The 23,084-nt window shown below is 38.9% G+C and overlaps 1 protein-coding gene across 2 annotated transcripts; it reads right to left on the bottom strand.

Moving 5' to 3' along the window:
- Window positions 1–11,201: 11,201 nt before the first annotated feature.
- Window positions 11,202–22,274, bottom strand: LOC118803858 (golgin subfamily A member 6-like protein 22). 2 transcript variants are annotated; one of them, XM_036564380.1, is made up of 9 exons: window positions 22,068–22,274; window positions 21,764–21,818; window positions 18,843–19,169; window positions 18,343–18,374; window positions 17,037–17,069; window positions 16,197–16,257; window positions 14,784–15,167; window positions 12,806–12,862; window positions 11,202–12,697 (listed from the first exon to the last, which is right to left on the bottom strand). In XM_036564380.1, the coding sequence occupies exons 2-9, from the start codon at window positions 21,780–21,782 to the stop codon at window positions 11,388–11,390; spliced, it is 2,223 nt and encodes a 740-aa protein (XP_036420273.1). In that variant the 5' UTR covers window positions 21,783–21,818; window positions 22,068–22,274; the 3' UTR covers window positions 11,202–11,387. The 2 variants fall into 2 exon arrangements, with proteins under 2 accessions (XP_036420273.1, XP_036420274.1); XM_036564381.1 differs by lacking the exon at window positions 12,806–12,862.
- Window positions 22,275–23,084: the final 810 nt, after the last annotated feature.

Below are 23,084 nucleotides of genomic sequence, written 5' to 3'. Positions count from 1 at the left end.
AGACACTGCTGCCAGAGGAGTTGCTGACTGAGATTGATGTTAACGTTACTCTGAGCAGCATGCATGGGAATAAGTTACAATACTCCTATAAAAGATTTAAATTTCTTGCTTTTGAGATCTGTTACTCATCACTTTTTAGAAATAAAGTCACTAAGTAAAAAGGTTCTCCGAAATCACCAAGTCTAGCGGCTTAGGCAGAGATTAGGCAGGAATACATCTATCGCAAAAGATTCAGTGGTTGTATTAGCCCATAATTCATATTCATAGAAAATATTTTGGAGTAAATCCATAAACAAAACCCTGGGATAGCTCCAGTTCTGGAGAGACAGAGACGGCTGCTATCAACATATTGGTACAGGACGGCAGGGAGGCGGACCCAAGTGCAAAAGATGAAAACCCATGAGAAAGGGTGTTAAATTAATTTATTGAGGCAAAGGAGTGTGAATTTGGCACATTGGAGTTGAGGTGACCCAGAGCCAACACCTCAAGAAACAAGAAATAAAAAGATGGGAAAAAGGGCAAACAAAGGGGACGCTGAAAGCAGCATGCTCAAACAAAGGCTGAACTAGAAACGTGAAATAAGAGATAATCAGAATATACAAGTTACTTCCTCTGTGATTATGAGGGGAAGGCAGACTTTGTTTCACTTGTTTGCTCTTAGTGGAGCAAACACCTTTTGTATGGCTTGGAGCCGTTTGTAGCTCAAGTCTTCTTGTGGTTTTTAAGTAGTTTTGGGTCAGTTTCTCTCTTTTGTTTTTTCCAGCCCTCTTTCCTTTTCTTTTCTTTTTGTTTGAATACTCACCTGGGCTGTGTACCATACCGGTCACCTCTCTACAAAGGTGTGACAAAGGGCTGCTGATTGCCACAGCCTCAAGTAGAGGAGTCCACAGGTTGGACCTAATCAGCCTGAGGGCTTCTGGAAATTGGAGTTCCCTGAAGTTATGGCACCTCTGCTGGTGGCGGCGCAGGCTGGGCCCTTACACATATGCTCTCTATTTCATACGTAGATGGCTGAAAAAGTGACAGTTTAAAAAATGACGCACTATTTGTAGATCGCATGGTAGCCAACATTTAAGTAGATTGTATGCCTATACAAATCAAATAGAGTACCTATCAGCTGGTGGTACAACTCAAGTCCCGCAAGACCACCCCTGCTTTTAATCTCTGGGTTACCTTGTGTCTTGACAACATGTTATGTGGTGATGTTATGGGCTCACTTGGCACAGGCTAGCTTCTCGTTGGGTTTTATACAGCAGTATTCACTAAAACTAGGAGAGCAAGTGATAGAAAACAAGCACAATGCAACATGTCTACCTGTCTGCTGTGCTTCAGACCTCCTTGTTTTTCCTAATAGAACTGAAAGCATGCTAACCTCTGTGACTTTAAAAGATGTGATGTGATCGTTTGGAGCACTGAGTTGATTAACGGAATTCTACCAGTATTGATTTTTTTGCACCTTGCACCTTTTTCCACCACTCTAGTACATACTGTAGTATACTCTAGCTAGCTAGTAAACTGTGTATATACACCATCTTATCTATACTTACTGAGCACATTATTAGATACACCTACCTTGTATTTAACTTATTGACAATTGTATCAGATCCATTTACCATATAGATACATTTTGTAGTTCTACAATTACAGACTGTAGTCCATCTGTTTCTCTGCATACTTTGTTATCCCTACCCTGTTCATCAATGGTCAGGACCCCTGCAGGGCTACCACAGAGCAGGTATTATTTGGGTGAAGGATCATTCTCACCACTGGAGTGACAGTGATGTGGTGGTTTTGGTGGTGTGTTAGTGTGTGTTGCACTGGTACAAGTGGATCAGATACAGCAGTGCTGCTGGAGTTTTTAAAACACATTAGCATCACTGCTGGACTGAAAATAGTCCACCAACTAAACTGTGGGCAGCGTCCTGTGACCACTGATGAAGGACCAGAGGAAGACTAACACAAACTGTGCAGCAGCAGATGAGCTACTGTGTCTGAGTTTACATGTACAAGGTGAGCTCACAAGGTAGGAGTCTAATAATAGAGTGGCCAGTAAGTGGACACAGAGTTTAAAATCTCCAGGAGCACTGCTGTGTCTGATACTGGATGATGTACGCTTTGACATTTTCACTTGCAGCTTTTGTAGTAAAAGAGCATTATAAATACTAAATTCACAGACCACTGAGGACAATGATAATTTTTTTTTATTTATTTATTTATTTTTTTTTGACTTTGGAAATGGGTAGGAAATGATGTACGCTATTGTGCTCTATCGGGGACAGGATCTCATTTCAAATACAAATTCAAACACTGCCACACTGATAAAGAAATATGGGCTTAAAGCAATAGCAGATGAAAATAGTTGCTAAGCAGTGACTGGAAAATAATGCTGAACTTGAACATCTCACAAAACCTGGTTATACAGCATATCATTACAAATCCAAAGTTATCAAACAGTACATGATCCTGTGGTTTGCAGCTACATATCCAAAACAACGTTTCAGAGCAATGTTCAGAGAAACGCACTGCTTTCAAGCATTAGGTATAACATGGCTTGTAATAATGCAAAATGACTCACTAGTGACGTTCACTGCTCGAAAAGAAAAGATGCACGATGATCTTTCATCTGGGCAAACTTGTCAAAACCTTTTCTCTCAAAGTCCACCAATCCATGAATGAATTCAATTAATAGCATAGCAAGTGCAGGCAAGGAAAGCAGAAGAGTGTTTTTAGCTACACTCACAGTTAGCCATGTTTTTCTCTTGAACTTCTCTGGATTGAAGAAGATTTTGTCTTTTCCTGACTGAATGATGTTGAAATCCTCTGGCTGGTGTGGTTACAAATGTTTAATTTTGAGCATATCAGGTAAAAACTATCAAAGCACTATCAAAGAGCAGGTAATGATCTGACAGTTTTCTTTTCCAAGAAGTTGTTAAAAGCACATATTAGAAGCCTTTTGCCCCCTGCTTTACTAAAGTTTCGGGTTACTTTATTATTCCTGCACTATGGCTTCTGTGGTTTGTGTGTGCTCGAGGCAGAAACCTCACTGCCATTGCTTCATGCACAGCATGTAGGTAAGAAGTTATGCTCAAAATCATACAGCTTTCAAATGACCTGGGTGCGCTCAGTGAAATTAAACCAGGCTTACAAATGCACTCAGCACAGAACTTAAGTTCAGCTCAATCCAACAGTCAATAATGAACATGTCAAAGTAAAAATGATCTAATTTCCTTGAAATTCTGATGAGTAGACGTCTTTTTTTTTTAAATAATTACTCATGATGTTGAAATTACCACATTTTTGGCAAGTAATAGGTCATTGGTAAGGTATTATTCTATACTATAATATATATATATATATATATACACACATATACACACACACACACACACACACACACAAATAAATTATGGTTGTTTTTATTGCATAAAACCAACATTCACTGGACCTTAAGGAGAAAAATAAAATACAATGTAGTACAAAACACTACGTACTGTATTAAATGTAGCACAGGGCTATTTGAGAAATGTGTAGTAAAAGTTACCACACTCACATCACACGTTCAGTTCGCATCAGCCTTACATTATTAATTGTCAATTGCACTGGTTTCCTGGCTAGAGAACTATTTGAACTTCTTTAATGCTTTAAATTTGAATTTAGTGTTAAGTTCACTCCAGATCACACAAGAAACATGGTTACTTCTACACTCATGAGAAAACAGTTAGATTCACCACTTGTTAGTGGTTGTGGGGCAAAAATAGAAGAAGGACAAAGTGTGGTATCTACATGTGGCTAGTGTTCATGCTAACCAAAAGAGTTTTTATGTACTGTGTGTGTGTCGCTCCATCACTGTGGGTGTAGTTTTGTAGAGCATTTGGCGTGGAGGGTCTGTGTTGATTTGGACTATGGAGATGGAGCAGAGGTGTTTTAATGTGTATGATGATGACGATAGAAGAGAAAGCCCAACAGACAGAACTGAGGACATCTATCAGTGTCTGCAGTATCCTTCAATTGCACCACGTACACAACCGAATGAAACTGGGCCGTCTACTTCAGGTAAGGAAAGGCTGGAGGACCTCGGTATGAATGAAGGTTGAGTGTGGCCTGATACTGCTAGAATACAGAACAGACTGCAAATCACACATGTTCTGTACACCTCTGTGTTCTTATCCTGCTGCATCGCAATCGTACCTGATAACTGCTTGACTCAAATAAAGAGATCATACATTGAACGACAGGCTTTGAAGAAAAAAAAAGGAAAAATATATATATATATATATATATATATATATATATACATACACATACATACATACATACATACATACATACATACATACATACATACACACACACACACACACACACATATACACACATACACACACAAACACACACACAAAGTACAGGAAATATTTTAAAAAAGAAAATGTGAAACTGTGCTAGACCGCCAAAACTGTCACCATCAGATAAACAGCACTTAAAGCCTCCATCTTTGACAGAGAGGAGAAAATCAAGCTCCACACTTTATTCAGCTCTAAAGAAAATCCACAGGTGTTTCTGTCCATCCTTCCACTGAGAGAAGACAACAACACTATGAATCTGAAAGGATGTGTAGCTGTCAAGAAGCCCTTACTGAGAAAAGAACAAAATTTGTAAAATCAAACCAAGCAGCTGCTGGAGTTCTCAGAACAATGGACTGTCCACCCTCAACAATGGAGTCCAGACCTCAAGATCACTGAATGTGTTTGAGATAACTTGATCGTAAGAAGCAGAAAATACAACCAATATCCCTGCAGATTTCTTTAAAATAGCCAATTTGACTGAATTTGAAGTGAATTTAGGGTGGTCTCTGTCTTTATCCCAGTAGTGTACATGTTTTATTGTCTTAATTTGATCTACAGATAAATGTGGTGGGAAGAAGATGATGCTCCCGCTTCTCATTATCAGCATTTTCTTACTAACGGCCATCCTTTTCATTGCTGCCATGCACTGTGAGTTTTGCCTATGAAAAACATAAATATAAATAAATAAAAGGTTGTCATAGTCAGACAAACTAGTTAGACAGTTAGACTTCACATTTCATCAATATGGTATTTCATCCCCGAGCTCTGGTTACCACAATAAAAAGAGCATTTTTTCCCTTTTCACCAGACTACCACTTTATACAAACCAGAGTGGGAAACAGCCAGAGCACAAACAAAGGTAAACTCCCAATTTATTCCCAAAATATTCTAATTAAACATATTATATAGTGCATCAGGGACAGGTAAATAACTTTATAACAGATGAAACAACTTAAATACAATCACACATTCCACATACTGAGATAAAACTGATTTATACCTGAAATTTACTGTGGCGTTTCAGAAGTGTGGATTCTTCATGCCAACATGTTCTACTTGTTTTGGAGCAACCATGGTGATTGTGACACTGCTGAGAGATTCTGCGCCAAGAGAAACGCCAGCCTTGCAGCTGCAGCAGAATATAACAGGGTACAAACACAGTTGTACATTTGTAGAGTCGACAGTGCTAAATGAATTCATAAAGCATGTACACAAATAACTAAGATGGTACTTAATTTAAGCTCTTTTGTAAGTTGAAACAATTTTGTTAGGATGATGCTAAGAGAACGCTTTTCACTATTCTAACATAAAACCTTCAACTGGTGAAAATGATTCATAGAGATTTAAACTGCTTTAGTGCTTCCAGACAGAGATGTTCGCAGATAATTTTGTGCAAGTTGCAGTTGCAGCTCGAGTGTGAAAGTCTGAGTCGTGTCAGTTCTCGATTTACATTTTAAGCCACAGTGGTCCCTGTGGTTTAATGCATTTAAAGTATTATTTTTTATTGATATATTTATACTCAGTTAATATTTCAGCTCAGTTCAGTCATTCCGTAAACAGTTAAACTCACTGTTTAAGACGCTTTTTAGACACTAATGACACTTGAAAATTCATGCGCAACAAAAATAACTTAGGCACAGCTGCATGAGTTAATATTAACATATTTTTCTGGAACTCCATAATGTGACCAGAGAGGACTTGGGTAAGTTTGCATGGAATGCAAGAAGAATTGTTTGGTTGAAAAATCAAATAATATTCTTAAAACAAATCACATAATGATAAATATTTTACAGTTTGACAAAATTTAAGAATTTCACCTTCCAGCGTATCTTTTTTTTTGTTGTGTTCTTCTGTATAAGTGTGTAAAGTTTGGTAGAGTTTCAGGACTTTTGTTGTTGTCTGATACAATGATGCAGTACAGAGCCATCATGATGTGCTTTGGCAAATAGCCTCTTTTGTGTGCAGATGTATTGAAATGTACTTTTTTTTTTCAAACCTCCATTTCGTTCTTTCTGAAGCTGACCTTAATGGTGACGTGAAGCAATCTGTTGTTCCAACTTACAGAGACACTAGAGTTTCTTCAAATAAACTGTCTCTGTACTGTCATAGCTGTGGTTTTGTGTGTGTGCAGGCCTGGCTGCAGTCACAGACCAAAGGAAAGCGCCTCCTAGTGAGAATAGAAACATCTGACAGCTCTGGAGACTCTACATTAATGGTATTCAGCATGGCATTAATATACAGTATCATTTTATCCTTTATTCTTTTTGCACAGCAAGAAGGACCTGGGTTCAATTCCCCGGCTGGGTGACCAGGGTCCTTTCTGTGTGCAGTTTGTATGTTCGCCTTGTGTCTGTGTGGGTTTCCTCCCACAGTCCAAAGACATGTTAAAATGCCCTAGGTGTGTGTGTGTGTGAGATTGTATATGTTTGTGTGTCTGCCCTGCAATGGACTGACGACCTTGTCCAGGGTGTTTCTTGGCTTCCGCCCAATGACCACTCGGATAGGCACCAGCACCCCCCAGAAGACTAAGAAAGTGTGTGTGTTTAAAGATGTTAGGTATGCTATATAACCCTTCATAAATGCGTTTATAGTGCATTATGAATATAGGATTCACAGGAAGTGTTACCCAAAATTTTAATTTGCCACATTCATCAATAATAATAATTAAATGTTGTTGCTGTGCAACAGCCCTTTATTTACTTTTACTACAATTACTATTTTACTACAATTTGGCAATTTATTCATCTTTTAGCATCAAAGCAACAAATATATGTATCAGAAAATTACACAGAAGTCTCAGCAACTAAATAGAATATCAGATTTTTCAGTATTGGGTGTCCACTCTACCTTTATTACAGCTTCCATTCGTTTCAGGTTTCTTGCTTTCAGTTTTTCAAGGAAAGCTACACAAGTAATTTTCCCACACCTCCAAAGTTCAGTCTTAGAAGACGGTTGCATTTTCTGCTTCTCAGGATCCAAGCATTCCCAAACATCTTCAGTGCTGTTGAGGTCTGGATTCTGGGGCAGTCAGTCCATTGTTCTTAAAACACCAGCAACTTTGTTAGATTTGCAAATTTTATTCTTTGGATGGAAGGATGGACAGAAACACAGATTTTTTTTTGGATCTGAAGCAGGAGTGTAGCTTGATTTTCCCCTCTCTCTCATAAATGAAAGTTTAAGCATTTTTGCACGGTACTGTGGGTCTAAAAATATTCAACACTGGTAATGGAGCATAGCGAGTGTGTAGTGAATGCTGATTTGTATCACTGTGATTTTGATCCTTCCCAGGATGAAGATGGTTCTGAGTGCGACCTCCTCAGTGGGACCTCTGAACTTGATAAGAACCAAGTGGAGGGATGGGTGTGTGAGAAAGAAGCAAAATGAAGCAGAAGGGCAACTATTCCAAACAGCTTTGTGAAAGTCTTAGACTCATGGTTTACTCTGTAGAACATTACAGTGCTCTTTGAAAATTGTGTTATTCTTCCAGCAGTGTGCTTTCTTTTTTTTTCTTTTTTTTTGTACTTGCTGTTCAGGGCCACCTGCTTGACCCCATCTCAGTTGGGTTTAAAAACAGAACTTTTACAAAGATCTCACAATGTTATTTTCTATCCAGATGAATGGGAAATTAGAGACTACAGCAGGGGTGCACAACCCTTGTCCTGGAGGGCCAGTGTCCAGCACAGTTTGGGATTTACCTGCTCAAAAACACCCAATTACATTTATCTGTTAATTGCCTGGCTTAGTGGGTGTGAGAGGAGAAACTACCACTGCTGGACAGTGGCACAGAGCTGTGCACCCCTGAACTACAGAATGCTTTTACTGCAAATTGGCAACCATCTGTGCTAATTTACTCCATTAAAGGGCCCATATCCTACATTTTTCTTCAGGTCAAAAAAGCACAGGTAATTTATTTTTCCATTATATGGGCCCTTTAAGAATCTGTGCATTTGCCCTTTAATTAGGTTTACCTATCTTGTACCGATATTAATTTAAAACTGGTGTACTATACCAATTTCAGCACAGCAAGGACAGTGACATGGTAGCGCATGGTAGTGCTGGCGCTGGTTCAAGCTATGGGGCACAGTGGTGTTGCTAGGACTTATACACACTATATACACTAGGCACCTTATGTAGGTACAGTTTAATAATTGTTGTTAACATATTTGTTTCAACCAGCAATGATGCTGCCAGTTTTAAGACCCCCAGATATATAGATGTACCATGGTTCCTTTCCAATGATGCGTATATTGTTACGCATATTGTTCACAGCAACCGATCAATAATTATTACTAAGTGCACCACTGTATTAGAACCAAACTGCTGTACAAAATAAACTAGCAAATCAGTGCACAGTCATGTTATGCTTTGAAAAGTATGTTTAAGTATAAAATGTAACATAGATTTGTCCAAAATTTGAATTTGGTTGCATCCTACATGTTCACAGAGAGAATAAACAATCCATCTTTAAGTGTGGTTCCTTTGGAGTCCTTTAGAGTTTGTCCCTGACTATCTCTACTATGAAAAACATGACTGCAAAATGCTAAAAGGCTTCTGTAAGCCTCAATGGGCTAAACAGCTAAAAATGAAAAATTAAACTTGTTTCTAACCATTTGCACAGGACATTCCTTAAAATTTGGAAAGTAGATGGATGGATTCTAATCTAAGTAATTTTTCCGTTTTTTTACAGCAAAGAAGTTTTGGGAAGAAGCAAATAGCATTACTACTCAGGCCATTGGCTTAGTAAAGTGGTTTGCACCCACTGATGTCACGAATGTCTGAATAACCTGAGTTTTAAAGCACTCAAAAATATAACATATTTATGTGTTCAGAAAATTAGTGCTCTTTTCCATATAAAAAATGATAGTTTACAAACTACGATTTTGCACAAAAGCTCCATAAGAAAACCATTAATTTTGGACTTGCTTGGGAGTTTGACAAACCTGGAAGACTTTGAGTGGTAATTCTCCTCACTACACATTCTTTGGTTCCATCACATAACAAAACTCAATGTCCGTTAAGCTGTGTGGATGCTGTTATAATACATACTAATATTGTGCTATTATTCCAACTACACCAGATGGTTAACCTGCTACAGTCAGTGCACACAGACAGTAAATCACATTTTTTACAGCCCTATCAGTCTGACTTTCACTTTTTGGATTGGTTGTAAAATAATCTTTTATGCTCTCATTGTTGTATATGTTAATATGAGTGAGGTGTTTAAGTATTTAGCAGGATTTGAGCTGAGGCTGTCTCTAAAGTTTATTTTTATTTTTCCTCTTTTTTCCTTTTTCCTACAAAAGTGTATTAAAAGTGATAGTAGACAGAGACAAAGATGATATATAAATAAAATAAAACAAATAATCAAATAGAGGTGGAAAATGTGGTGATATTTTATCATTATCATGATAAATTTTGATATTGTTATAATATGCAGCATATTCTAAGAATATTGTGTTAGTTATTCACACTTAAGAACACTGACAAGTTGCATGCTATGTTGCAAAGAGAACATAATTAGTCGTGTTTATTTGAATTTAGTGTAGTACAGTATGTGAAATATTGAGTAAAATTCATTTTACAGTTTATCGGTAACCAGTTTTTCATGGCTGTTTTAAATGTGGCACTTCTAGTGCACTGTGTGTGTCAAAATATTGTGAGACATATTGTGTAACAATCTGAATCTTGTACTGTTAAAAAGTATTGTGATATGATTTTGTTGCTGTATTGCCCACTCCTATATTGATTTGTGTGTCAAAAACTAATTAATATCACTCTTTGAAAAGATGGTTCTTCAGGGGTTCTTTAGTAAAGAAAAGGGTTCTATATACAACTACGAACACTCAAAGAGCCCTTTGTATGACTAAATGGTTCTTTACATCATGAAAGTGTTCTTCAGATTGATGGAGAATATACAGTAGATGGTTTAATATAGAGCCTTTTTGAAAAGGGGTCTATATAGCATCCAAAAGGGTTCGGCTATTGTTACAAGCTTGACATCGTAACAATAGAAGAACGCTTTTGTGTTACGGGACAGCAAGGAAGCGGACACAAGTGCAAAGAGGAAAACCCGTGAGATAGGGTGTAAAAAAATTTGAGGCAATGGAGTGTGAATTTGGCACATTGGAATTGAGGTGACCCAGAGCCAGGCTCGAACCACCTATGTGCTGATCAACAGTCCATGGAGTTACTGCTGCGCCACCGGGAAGGACAGGCAATAATGGGAAAAACGCCTCAGGGAACGGGTGATAAAAAGGGCAAACAAAGAGACTGAAAGCAGCATGCTCAAACGAAGGCTGAAATAGAAATGTGAAATAACAGAGAATCAGAAAACACAAGTTACTTCCTCTGTGATTATAAGAGGAAAGCAGACTCTGCTCTTAGTGGAGCAAACACCTTTTGTATGGCTTGGAGCCGTTTGTAGCTCAAGCCTTCTTGTGTTTTTTTAAGTAGTTTTGGGGCAATTACTCTCTTTTGTTTTTTTTTCCAGCCCTCTTTCCTTTTCTTTTTGTATGAATACCCACCTGGGCTGTGTACCATACCGGTCACACCTCTACAAAGTTTGCCACAGCCTTAAGTAGAGGAGTCCACAGGTGTGTCAGGTTGGGCCAAATCAGCCTGAGGGCTTCTGGGAATTGGAGTTCCCTGAAGTTATGGCACCTGGCCGGCGGCGCAGACTGGGCCCTTACATTTTGGTGCTAGGTTCTATATAGAATCACGTACAGCGTATTCTCCATCAATCTGAAGAACTCTTTCATGATGCAAAGAACAATTTAGTCAAGCAAAGGGTTCTAAGAGTGTTCATGGTTCTATATAGAACCAATTTCTTTACTAAAGAGCCCTTGAACCATGTTTTTTAAGAGTGTAGACAAAAAATGTTGTTAAACTAGAATGCCACATTTAAAGAAAATACAAAAGAATTTGTTACATTAGATGCATGTATTTTTAATACACAGCCATGTCAACTGCAATGCACTTCAATACCATGCTGTTGGTACCCACACATACATCTGCTCTTCAGTAACATGCTGACTCCATTCATAGCTATTCACTTAGTAAAAGTTTTTTCACATCGGTTCTTTTTTTAGAACAGCCACTTGATCTTGCCTCTGGACTCACGCTTTCTTTGGGCTTCTTTTCCAGATGTTGAGCCTCTTCAAGTTCTGAAAGTCTTTGTTTCAGTTTCTCCAGCTCTCTGTCCTTCTCCTCCATCTGCCTGCTGAACTCTTCCTGCATCTTGGAGTTTGAGGCCAAAATGCTCCCCTTGAGTTCAGGCAGGATAATCTTCATGAGATTTCTCTCTACCTCCATTTTGGCTTCTCCTTCATACGTCTCCCTGGTCTCCTCCATCTTCTGACTGTGCCTGTCCTCCATCTCTCTTTTCTCCCTCTCTCTCATTTCTTCCAGGCTGTGAATGATATTCTCCATCTTAGTCCTTTTCTGCAGATCTTGTTTCAGCTGTCTTTCCAGGTTTCTTTTTTGTTTAACATCCTTTTCTTCTTTAATCTTTCTCTCTAGTTCAGCTGTTTGTTTATTGAGTTCTCTGATATCTTCTTCATGCTCTTGGATCACTAGCTCTATTTTTCTTAGAGAGTCCTGCACCACCTTTTCTAAGATCTCGTTCACTTCTTCTTCTTCTTCTTCTTCTTCTTCTTCTTCTTCTTCTTCCCTTGCTTTCTCCTTTTCTTCTTCTTGCTTTGTAATCTGAGATTCTGTCTCCGAGTAGATCTCGCTGCTGTAGAAACTCTCTTCATTTCCTGCAACCATCTTCTCTATCTTCTCCAGCAGCTCTGAGGTTTGAGAACCATCTCCACTCTCCTTAATGCTGAGACAGTGAAACCTGTTCCCACATTTCTCTACAAGTCTCTGGACCTCCTGGTTTCCTGACTGGATAAACTCCTCAATGTTCTTCTCTTGGACTTCATCAGTAACAGTGAAAAGGATCATGGTGTTCCTCCAACATCTCTCTCCAAAAATCTCCTCCATTTTCTCCAGCATGCCTCTCTCCTCTCCTGTAGACTGCTTCACTGGCATGACTAGGAGGAAGGCGTGGGGTCCTGGGGCAGACAGACGGACACAGAGTCCCACGTCCTGTCTCAGCTCCTCCAGAGAGAGTCCAGGACAGAACCAGTCAGGAGTGTCCACCACAGTCACCTGCCTCCCAGCCACCTCCCCCTGTCTGCTCTCACTCTGCTGCGTCACTGTAGACGCTCCAGCCTGGCTCCTCTCCTCTCTGCCCAGGATGGTGTTTCCTGCTGCTCTCTTCCCACATCCAGTCCTCCCCAGCAGCACCAGCCTGAGCTCTGCTAGAGGAAGTGACTCTGGAGAGGCTGCACAAGAGGTTTCCACACCCACTGCAAATGAAAAAGGAAGAGTCATTTTAATTGCTCTGTTTAAAGGGTGAAAGAATCCTGATTCTCTGAAATTCACAGTAGTACTGGTGATTTACTGGAATCACTCACCCAGTGGTGGAGCACCCATGCTATCACTCAGTTCTAATTCTGGAGAATCTTCACTTTCTAAGGAACAAAGCCAGAATGTGGAGAATGTTCTCAGTGGTATAGTGCTTGCATAGTTTTTGCCTATTATTATTTTTGTATTTTCAAATCATACTTTCTAAGTGCAGTATAACAGTTTCAATCCTATGCACTTTTTGTCAAATTCAGCAAATATCTCCTAATAGTCCACTAGCTCTTCATCATGAATCCACGCTGGAAAAAAACAGATTTTCGTTCACAGCTCTGCCTTTGGAAATAAGAAATAACCAGAGCATCTCAGGGCAAGCTACACAGTACTATTCCAGCCAATCAGCAACAGGGGGGCATTTGTGCTAGTGCACAGGACAGGGGGAAGGGAAGAGGCTACATGTTAAACTCGTCATGCATCGTCAAGAAGGAAAACTGGCCAAGAAACAGCCAAAGAGGAGAAAATCTGAAGAACAAAGATTGAGAAAGATGTTCTTACACCAAGCAAGGGTGTTTTCATGGTGGAGAGATCTCCAAAAGCAATACTGAAGCCAGCTTCCACTTTGCATTTTTCAGTTCCATCTTAAATGGTGCAGCAGTTCGTTTCTCCTGCCTGAGGTACCTGAATGTAACTGGACCTGCACCGTTTAAGGTGGAACAGGAAAATTCAAACAAGAACCTGAGGCACCAGAATATAACCGCTGCGCCAATTACAGTGTAATCATTCATTAACTGGGCATTAATCATCATCAATTTTCAGCAGCCACTATTATAATAACAGTGTTCACACAGCTGTACCCCACCACTGGTATCACTTTTTTTTTCAACTTCAACATGTAAACACAGTAATACCTTGCTCAACAAGTAGCTACACCAGGTGCTAGCATAGATTAGCTAATGTGTGCTAGTGACTGGTGTAGCTACTTAGTAAAATTAATTGGCTAAGGAAATAAAGTTCAATGCTGTCAATGCATTCTGGCGCTTCAGGCTTCAATACTGCTAGACTATTTAAGGTGGAACGGGAAGTTAGCTAGATAGCTACCGAAACATTAGCATGCTATTAGTGATTCTTTATGCTTGTTTTGAAGAAAACAACCATAATACATTGAAACAACATTAAACTAAGATAATACGATAGTTATTGTAATTTTTTAACTGAGAAAATACTCAGATTTGTGGGTTTCTTTGGTCGCTTGCGCAGCCATCTTGCCAGTTTTTCTTTTTTTCTCATAAAAAGAAAAGGTTAGGGTGTCCCAATTTTTTGGGACCTCTGAAAAACCTTCGTTTGGAGGGCGATGTAGCCCTAACACTTCGCCCTACGTCCTCCATCTCAAGAAAAATTGGGACACCCTAACCCTAGATGTGGACGCACAAAACAGAGGGCTAAGGGCTAAGTGGTAGGGGCAATGGGTGAAATGGGATTGGGCCAATGTCTCTAGGACATAATATAGTGCCTAACTGCCCCCTTAACCTTTTATTTACACCCCCATAAAATGAAACTCTAGCTACACCACCAGTACTCATGTTCAAATTAGAAATTAGTCTTCTTGCTGGGGTACCAAACGTGCTAAGCCTTAACCAATGGGTGGGGCTAGAAATAGTGCAGACTATAGACTGGTCAAATGCAATCGTCATGTTCCCACACGAGTCAGATGACAGCCATGTCTAACAAACACATAAAAACAAATACTGATTTACAGATAAATCAAAACTTTGGCTTTAACTGTTCTTTATGTTCATTTGTAATGCTAGCATCATGTAAGAAATCATTTCATCACCACACAACCTCTAGAGAACCCCATCTGCTTTCACAGTCCTATTGTGTGATGGGAAACACAGGTACTCAACCAGGGTATGGATAGTTTTTGGGCCACTGCCCAAGGGAAAAAGGCCTGGCTCCTCTGAGTCTGCCCACCCATTAAAACCCCAATCATGACAACAGGATTTTATCTAATGAAGCTCAGTAGTTACTCACTTGGTGGAAGCTCCAGCTCCTTGCTACATCTTCTCTTGACTGTTACTGCTGAGTCTGGATCTGTTCTCTCCTGCAGCTGCTTGTTTCTCTCCTCTAGAAGTCTGTCTTTCTCCTCAACCTGCTTGTCTCTTTCCATTACCTGTGTGTCTCTCTCACTTAGAAGTCTCTCCTTCTCTTCAAGCTGTTTGGCCTTTTCAGCCAGCTCAGTTTTCAGTTGCTCCAGTATGACCACCATCATCTGTAGCTGGCTGCTCTTGCTCTGCAGTGCCTCCTCTGCTCTCTCCGATTCCAGCTTCGTATTCCTTAATTGTTCTTCGGTTAGCTCCAGCAAGCTCTGCTTCTCTTGAAGATCCCTTTTAAGGCACTTCACATCTGTTTTACACTCTGAAATGATTAAAGGCCGTTAGTGGATAAAGATTCTGCATGTATTTAAAACTTAACACAGCTCACATTCTTAGACTAGTGTTTTCCACTCCTTTAAAGAATGGCAAAAAATAAAAGTGACACGATTTTCTACTTAGCACAGACTTAGTCAATCAGCCAACCCATTTAAACCATACCCAGGTCTTCATCAATGTCGTGCTGACTTGTCACTGTGGTTTAGGGGGCAGGTTTAGGTTTCATTTCAACACCGGGGGGAGGCATTGCTCATGCTATCTGATATCATATGATAAGGCATTTTTCTTGGTTTAACGAAGTAAATAAATCTGCTAGCCACACCTTCAGCTATAAAAATGAACAAACCTTTGTGCAGTTAAACACAGCAGGCATACATTTTACACAACAAGTGCAGTGCCAAAATCCTAACATCCTGAGGTGACTTATGTTTGTTAGCAATATTAGCTCTAATGCTAAAGAAAAGAAGCTAATTTGAACACTAAACACATTCCCCTTTAAATCAATCCTCAAGGGAACCAATGAAGCAAACTCTTCTATTATCTTTAAGACACGTAATATTATATCTGCTTAAATGTTTCTTTATTTCCTTGGAAAGATCTAGTGGGACCAACGTTTCAACAGCTCTAGCTCTGCCCTGCACCCACCCTCTAATCGTTATTATCTGTATTTAGACCTTCAGTCTCTGTTTAGTGTTTATCAAGTCTGGCTACTGTTTCACATACATTTCTGAGTCAGTCTGATTCTCAGTGTGTTTCCAGTAGTTTCATAGTGTTTCCTAGCCATGCTGTGTCTTTCCCTGGTCTCTGATCTCTGCAGTACTGATCTTTTAGTTTTGATTTCTTGTTTCCGGTGCTGATTTGGTGTTTTAGATTATGTCTCAGACTACACTGCCTGCCCATGTTTCAAACCCTGCCTGCTGCTGTCACAGTGATTTTTGGAGGAGCTCTTTCAATAAAATCTCTGCTGCAAATGCTCTCTGCCTCCTCATCTACACCATTACATTTTCATACTCACCAGACAGCAAAGCAGAGTCCTCCATTTTCAGTCTCTCCTCTTCTGTCCATTTTCTACACCACTGTGAGAGGGAATAAAACAATGTGAGAGCTTCATGTGTAATGCTACACTGAGCACTCGCAGTATCAGTGTGAGTCACCGAGCTGATGGAGCCAACAACACAATGCATGTGAGTCTCAGTGTAATGCAGACTAATGTCATTTAAACAAAGCCAGCTGAAATGTGTTTTAAATTATATGTTGGCTGTTGTTCTTTCCTTCTATATCCAAAATTGTTGAATGAACCAGTTCAAATATTATCTGATGGTTTATAGATTTCATTCATGCATTTCACATCATTCTGCATTTGCTCTGCACTCCATCAGTTAATGACTTATGTGGCAATCGATCTGTTATGTGTAGTAATAACAGGCCTGTATTTATGGAGGCGTTACAGATGGGAGAAGTAAAAAAAAACTCAAACTTTGCCGACAGAAACCATTTAAACAATATAAAACATATAAGTGCTTCAGCTAATGTTTAAAACATAATAGGTAAAGAGACATTATGGCAATTTCATATAGATGGTAATGGTGTATTTCACACAATATTCACTTTTTGCACACTTTAATATAATCACAAAGTGGCTACTGCCTTGAGTTGAGGTCAGTATTGTCACTATCATAACAAACTTTGTATCTTTAATGGTAACCTTATATGAGTAGCAAATCCTTCATTGTTCATTAATACAACAAGATTTTAATTCAAGTGATTCTGGACTTTTTCTAATGGCTCATTTATCCTCACATAATGTAAAGGGCAGTTAGTGTCTTCAGATTGTGTTATAAGAATCTGAGCTTACCTGCTCGATGTTGACATGTGGGATGACTCCACCCTGAATAAGAAAAACTGATTAGTGACAAAGAATGCAGCTGTGGAATCTGTAGAAGACGTTTTTTGTTCTGAGCTACTCATTTCCTCTTCTCAAAAAGCTTCTCCTGTTGCCTCACAGCGAGAATGGCCTGGGTTCGATTCCCGGCCGGGCAACCAGGGTCGTTTCTGTGTGGAGTTTGCCTGTTCTCCCCGTGTCTGCGTGGGTTTCCTCCGGGTACTCCGGTTTCCTCCCACAGTCCAAAAACATGCAGTTAAGCTAATTGGACACGCTAAAATTGCCCCTAGGTGTGAGTGTATGTGTGTGAATGTGTATGTCTGTCTGTCTGCCCTGCGATGGACTGGCGACCTGTCCAGGGTGTATCCTGCCTTCCACCCAGTGAGAGCTGGGATAGGCTCCAGCACCCCACCGCGACCCAGAAGGATAAACGGTTTAGATGATGTATGTATGTATGTATAAAAAGCTTCTCATTCTCATCAGGCTGTTTTGCCTGTCCTGTAACTCTTTAATGACTCTGTCAAATAACAACCCAACCAGTGAATCTAATTCATCTTATATAATCCGTCACTGAGCAGCACTAGTAAAATGCATATCCTTTTCCAGGCTGTTATTACCCTAAAAGTTATTATGTTCAGGTGGCAATTGCATAAATGATATAAAAACAGAGAACATTAGTATATCAGTGTATTTACTGATCCATCCTAACTTGCACTAGATGTGATCCTATAACAAGAATACAAGAACACAGTCAGGGGACAACTTGTTAAACTTTGCTGGATTGTGGGAAGAGAAACAAAGGTACTTCCTCTTAAAAAAAGGTACTTCCTCTTAAAAAACTCAAAAGTTGTTGACTTGTTTACAAATTTCACACCCAGTTTATTCCCAAACTAATACGTGTATAGTCCTAAACACATTTAGCCCAAATTTCTCATGGCTGTCCCCAGACATTCTCATTACAAGATCACATCTGACCCCACCAGGCTGATTCGAACAAAGACTGACAATAATTTGAGGTGCTATCACTTTGCAAATGCATTAGAAATGCAGTAAGTTACAAACTAAGCAGTTGATTCTGTAAATGTTTTAGTTTTTCTCAGAAAAATACATCACAAATGTTTTTTTTTTTGCTTCTTATGATGTACAGAATCCTACAATCCTGAACCTGGATTAGGCATTCGACACAAAAACATGTAATCAAAGTGGATTTATGTGAATGTTAAAGATTTATGGTGCCACAGTCAGTGAATGTGCATATTGTTGATATTATCTGGCTTACCTTAAAAAATCGAAAGAAGCTTTTAAGTGGACCTGTGTGAGATAATAGACAGAACAACGAGCAGCACATCAGCACTTAGGTACAAATTCATTTATCAAATGTCTTCAACAGAGGTTTTCCAGGCTCCTGAGCTTCTTTAACAGAAAGCACAACAGAGAATCTCTTTTTGTTATGGTCTCTTGTTAAGACTAATGTAAATGACCTCTCTTCTGATTGGCTTTTTCCTATAACCATGTGTTCAAAGCAAGAACCATTTAGGAACCCTCTTTTTTAAAGTGTGCTAATTTATATTTGTGCAACTTACTACATATAGTCTGTAAACATGACATGGAGGAACAGCGCAGGGAAAAACAGTATGAATCACTAAAATGAATCACCTGCATGCAGTGTTTCCTTTATCTGAGTTGTACAGTTTGTATTGCACCCATCTGTATTTCTCAACTTTTGGTTCTCATTTTGAGAGCAGTGATGTTGGGTCAGTGTAGACTAGAGATACTTACGCCACCATACTCTTGCTGTGAGCTCCTCTGTTGTGTCTCCATTGGTGACCTGACACAGGTAATGTCCTATGTCGCACTCTCTGCACTCTCTGAGCAGTAAGGAGACGTTTCCTCTCTCCAGCTCGTGAGTGAACAGACATACTCTGCCCTCGTAGCCCCTCCCCTGTGTCAGCTGCCCGTTCTTATAGAGACAAACACAGTCCGTCTCCTTAAACCACCTGATCTCCATGGCAACAGCACTGGCTTTAGGAGACAGGTAACAGTACAGGATAGCAACACTGCCCAGTGGAGCCTTCTCCAGGCGGCGGCCGATGAGTTTAAACACACCTGTGTGTGAAAAGATAAACAAAAGAAAAAAAGATTACTTTGGTCTCTTTCTTTGTGATAAAACATAATTTTCACATAATTGCAATCTGTCGACAGTGCTGTCCATAAATGTGACAGTTATTTTGACTGTAATCCAGCACAAATTTAACAATTACTGAGGGTAAACTGGCTTTAATTCAATTGTATTTGCATCTGCATTTGGCAAATCAGTCCTACCAATTAAGAGTACATGAATACACAACCCATGCCTGTTTCCATACTCTTTGTAACATGCCCTCATTATCATTTCCCTTCTGGGGAATCCCCAACACCATTTTGAGAGCTACTGTATTACTATTTACGTTCAAGTGATGTTTATTAGATTCATTATTAGTTGGAAGGATGTGGAACAGAGTGAACATAAGTGTCAACTTCCGTAGCACTGGCTGACCAGAAACTCCAACCAGAAACTGCAATCTGATGCAATTTTGCCAAGCAAATGTTGGGCAAACCTGTTTATAAGCAATAGCAATACAACGACATGAAAAGATGTAATATTTAAAAACTACAACACTGGATTAGATATGTTCAAACTGAGATTTATGTAGCAATCTACTCCATCCTTTATACATGACTGCTGATATAACCTCATCTGCTAGTTTGTAAGTTAGCAAGCTAAAAGCTACACAGCTAACAACAACAACAAATGAAAGCCAATACACTATGGTTCTAAGCCATAGCCTATAGCAATTATTCTTAAAATGCATGTATGTTAAAAATTACACCCAAAAAAAAAAATCATTTTGCAAACATTGGCATGGTTCATAAATTAGTTCATTTAAGCTAGCTGAGGGCAAAAGCTTTCTGATTAAGACATCCTGTCCCCTCCTCCAAATGTGTCATGAATGGCTAATCTGTCATGACAAACTTCCAAGCAGTGAGTTGATGTTGGTGAGAGCATGTTAAATAAAGTAATGAAAGAGGGTCCGATTGGGACCTGATCCAGTAGGTCTTCACCTTCCCCGTGTCATTTTATCATGCTGATTGTCAGTGTGCTCCCAGTGGTGACTATGGCCTAGAAAGGTTCCATCCCCCTTCCATCCATAGCCTCCAAATCTCCATACATGGTATATCACTGCTGTCAAAACAAAACCTTCTACCTCCAAAACGAGAACTTTACAGGAGAAGGACAAAACATACTTTACTTTTAATGTAAGAATTTTTCCAAGTCATTTTGGGCTGTTTCTTTTGGTCCATTCGTTGTGAAATGTACACACAGTGTAAAGGGCAACAGGCATTTTCAAATTATGTCAAAAACTAAAAAATGACAAAAATAGAGATACGAGGTTTTGTTCTGACAGCAGAGCAGAGTTATCCAAGATTGGTGCCAAATGGACATATTTTTTTGTTTTTGTTTTTTTTTGTTTTAGTTTATTTGTTATCTATTTATTTTGTTATTTTGGGTTATTTTGCTCTTACCTTAAACAATGTCACTCACTCTTCATCATGTCACTGAATGTACATTCTTTTTATGGCTAAAACATACTTGGGGAATACTTGGGGGTGACAAAACTCATGATCACAGATAAACGATCATTTTTGATTATATGATTATAATTATCATTATAATGAGTATCAAAGTCTATTAATATATGTAGAGTTAATGTGGAAACAGTTACAGTACAGGTACAGTATATTAAAGCAAGGCAAAGAGCACCTTTATGTTAAAACAACCTTTATTCGGTAGTAGTACTTCATTATTACTTTAAATATTAAAGTTGTTATTTATTATTATATTTCACAGTCAATAACAAAAAACTTCAGTAACTGTGCATGCACACACACACACACACACACACACACACAGATATTGGCCACCATCTACATATTAACACAAACCCCACAAACTACTTGGGTACAGAGCAAAAAGACCCAATGTAACAAATAGCAAGTTTTGACTCATAATAGGCAGCATAATTACAGCTGCTAGGACTGTACTGTGTAACTACAAATGCCCCCAAACTCCTGATTTTAAAGAGTGGACTGAAAAAGTTATAGAACCTGCATCTTATGAGGTTATGATGGGGAGAATTAATGGTGATAATACAATTCAACTGAATCTGCAAACTGCACAAATATTATTATATCTATCTTCACACTTATGTCATGCTATTTTTAATATTCCTTTCTATATATTTTTTTCTGTCCTTTTCAATGAATAGCTGCTCCAAAATTGCACATACATGCTGTACTGTACCTGTTTTTTATCATTAATTAAAAAATGGAACTTGAACTTGGTATTTTTTTCATGAAATAACTCATATGTGTGCTGATGTTTGATGGATGATGTAAGATTCTGCTGCAGTGCACTACATTTCCTGAGAAACAGGATGTTTCAAAAGTGCACATTGTTTCAGAAACTGGAGGAAGTGAACAGGTTTAGTTTATGATACAGTGTTATATGAGCAAATGAAGAGGTGTAAGGAGAATCTGCACTTAATCGACTGTCTAAATTTATGTCTTCAGTTTTTCACATTTGCTCACATCAAAAAGATGGTGGGAAATTGAGGACAGGTAAAGCAGATTACTGATAAACATCTGCAAGCTTAACTTACGGTTAGATGCAGCTGCCATGTCTCAGAGCTGTCACAAACGATGCCTAATACAATCCTTTGAAAGGAAAGAGAGAGAGCGAGAGAGAGAGAGACAGAGAGACAGTTTTAATTTTATGCTAACAAAACAGTTTGTATTCATATCCATCTGACCTTTTCTACATAAAATCTCTTATAGTGTATGTTGTGATTGTAGAACTCCATCCTGCCTTTATGTTAACATTATTCTTTTTCTTTATATTTTTCTCTCTTATTGCTGATTGTAATGTGTTTTAGCCCAATGCTAGTGTAAGTTCAGTCCTCTTACCTTTACCGCTCTGCAATGCTGAAGGGGAACGGCATCCACTTACAAAATCTCATGTAAAATCTTGTAACGTCTTCTTACTGAGCTAATGAGACTCATCATAATCTCTACGCAGCTCTCATCTACTTTGCATTATCGCACTGCTAGCCAGACAGGATGTCTTGTTGATTGTATTTTCACTTTCAATTCTCTTCTTGCAGCATTTCGAAATCTCCTTCTGCACCAGCCCTCCAACTCCACCAATCATCAAGTGCTCACCTCCTCCTCTCTCTAGAGCTCCGTCTCTTGCCTTGATAATGCTTTTTTAGCAAATTCAACAGCCTTTACACCCTTGTTTACTGAAGTAAACATATACATTTTCTTCATACATAAGCCAGTACATAGTGTAATTAAATATCACAGCTTTCTAATTGGCGTCCTCGGTGTATTTTTCTTGTAAAGTCCTGGTTGGTAATCTGGTTGCATATACCTATTTGTGGGTACAAATGGATGGGAAGGGATCCAAGTATGAGGTTTATTACCAAATGATTTAGTGCATTAGCCACTTAAGATTCAGCCCCAGCATGTGAAAAGGGACGATGGTATTAACTTGGTGCTAATAGAAGACTGGAAATCACATAGAGGCAATCGCGCTAATTAGAATTGACATTACAGCCAAAAACTACTTATGAAGTGAAAGTTTTTGCAAACCCTGTTATATTATGATATGGTAATTTTATATGATAAAGGTTCATGAAACAACTGCAATATACAGTGACGGATGCCTGAAGGTTCTTGTCCTCCTTCAGCAGTCCATGTTTGCAGTCCATTTTGGGCAGAATAATTAATAAATCAATAAATATTATTTATTGAAAATTGTGTAATTTATCATATTTTATGATATGCTGCCTGCTTCTCTGTGCCTAATAACACCCTTACCTGTGATAAATGACTGTAACACATGCCTTCTCATGGCTTATTGCTTTACTTTAACCTATTTCTTTTTGCCTCAAGCCATACCAGCAGCAGCATGTTCATTCA

The sequence above is a fragment of the Colossoma macropomum genome, unplaced genomic scaffold (genome assembly GCF_904425465.1).
Source record: "Colossoma macropomum unplaced genomic scaffold, Colossoma_macropomum, whole genome shotgun sequence".
NCBI classification, from domain to species: Eukaryota; Metazoa; Chordata; class Actinopteri; order Characiformes; family Serrasalmidae; genus Colossoma; species Colossoma macropomum.
This window is presented reverse-complemented; position numbering and strand designations above follow the sequence as displayed.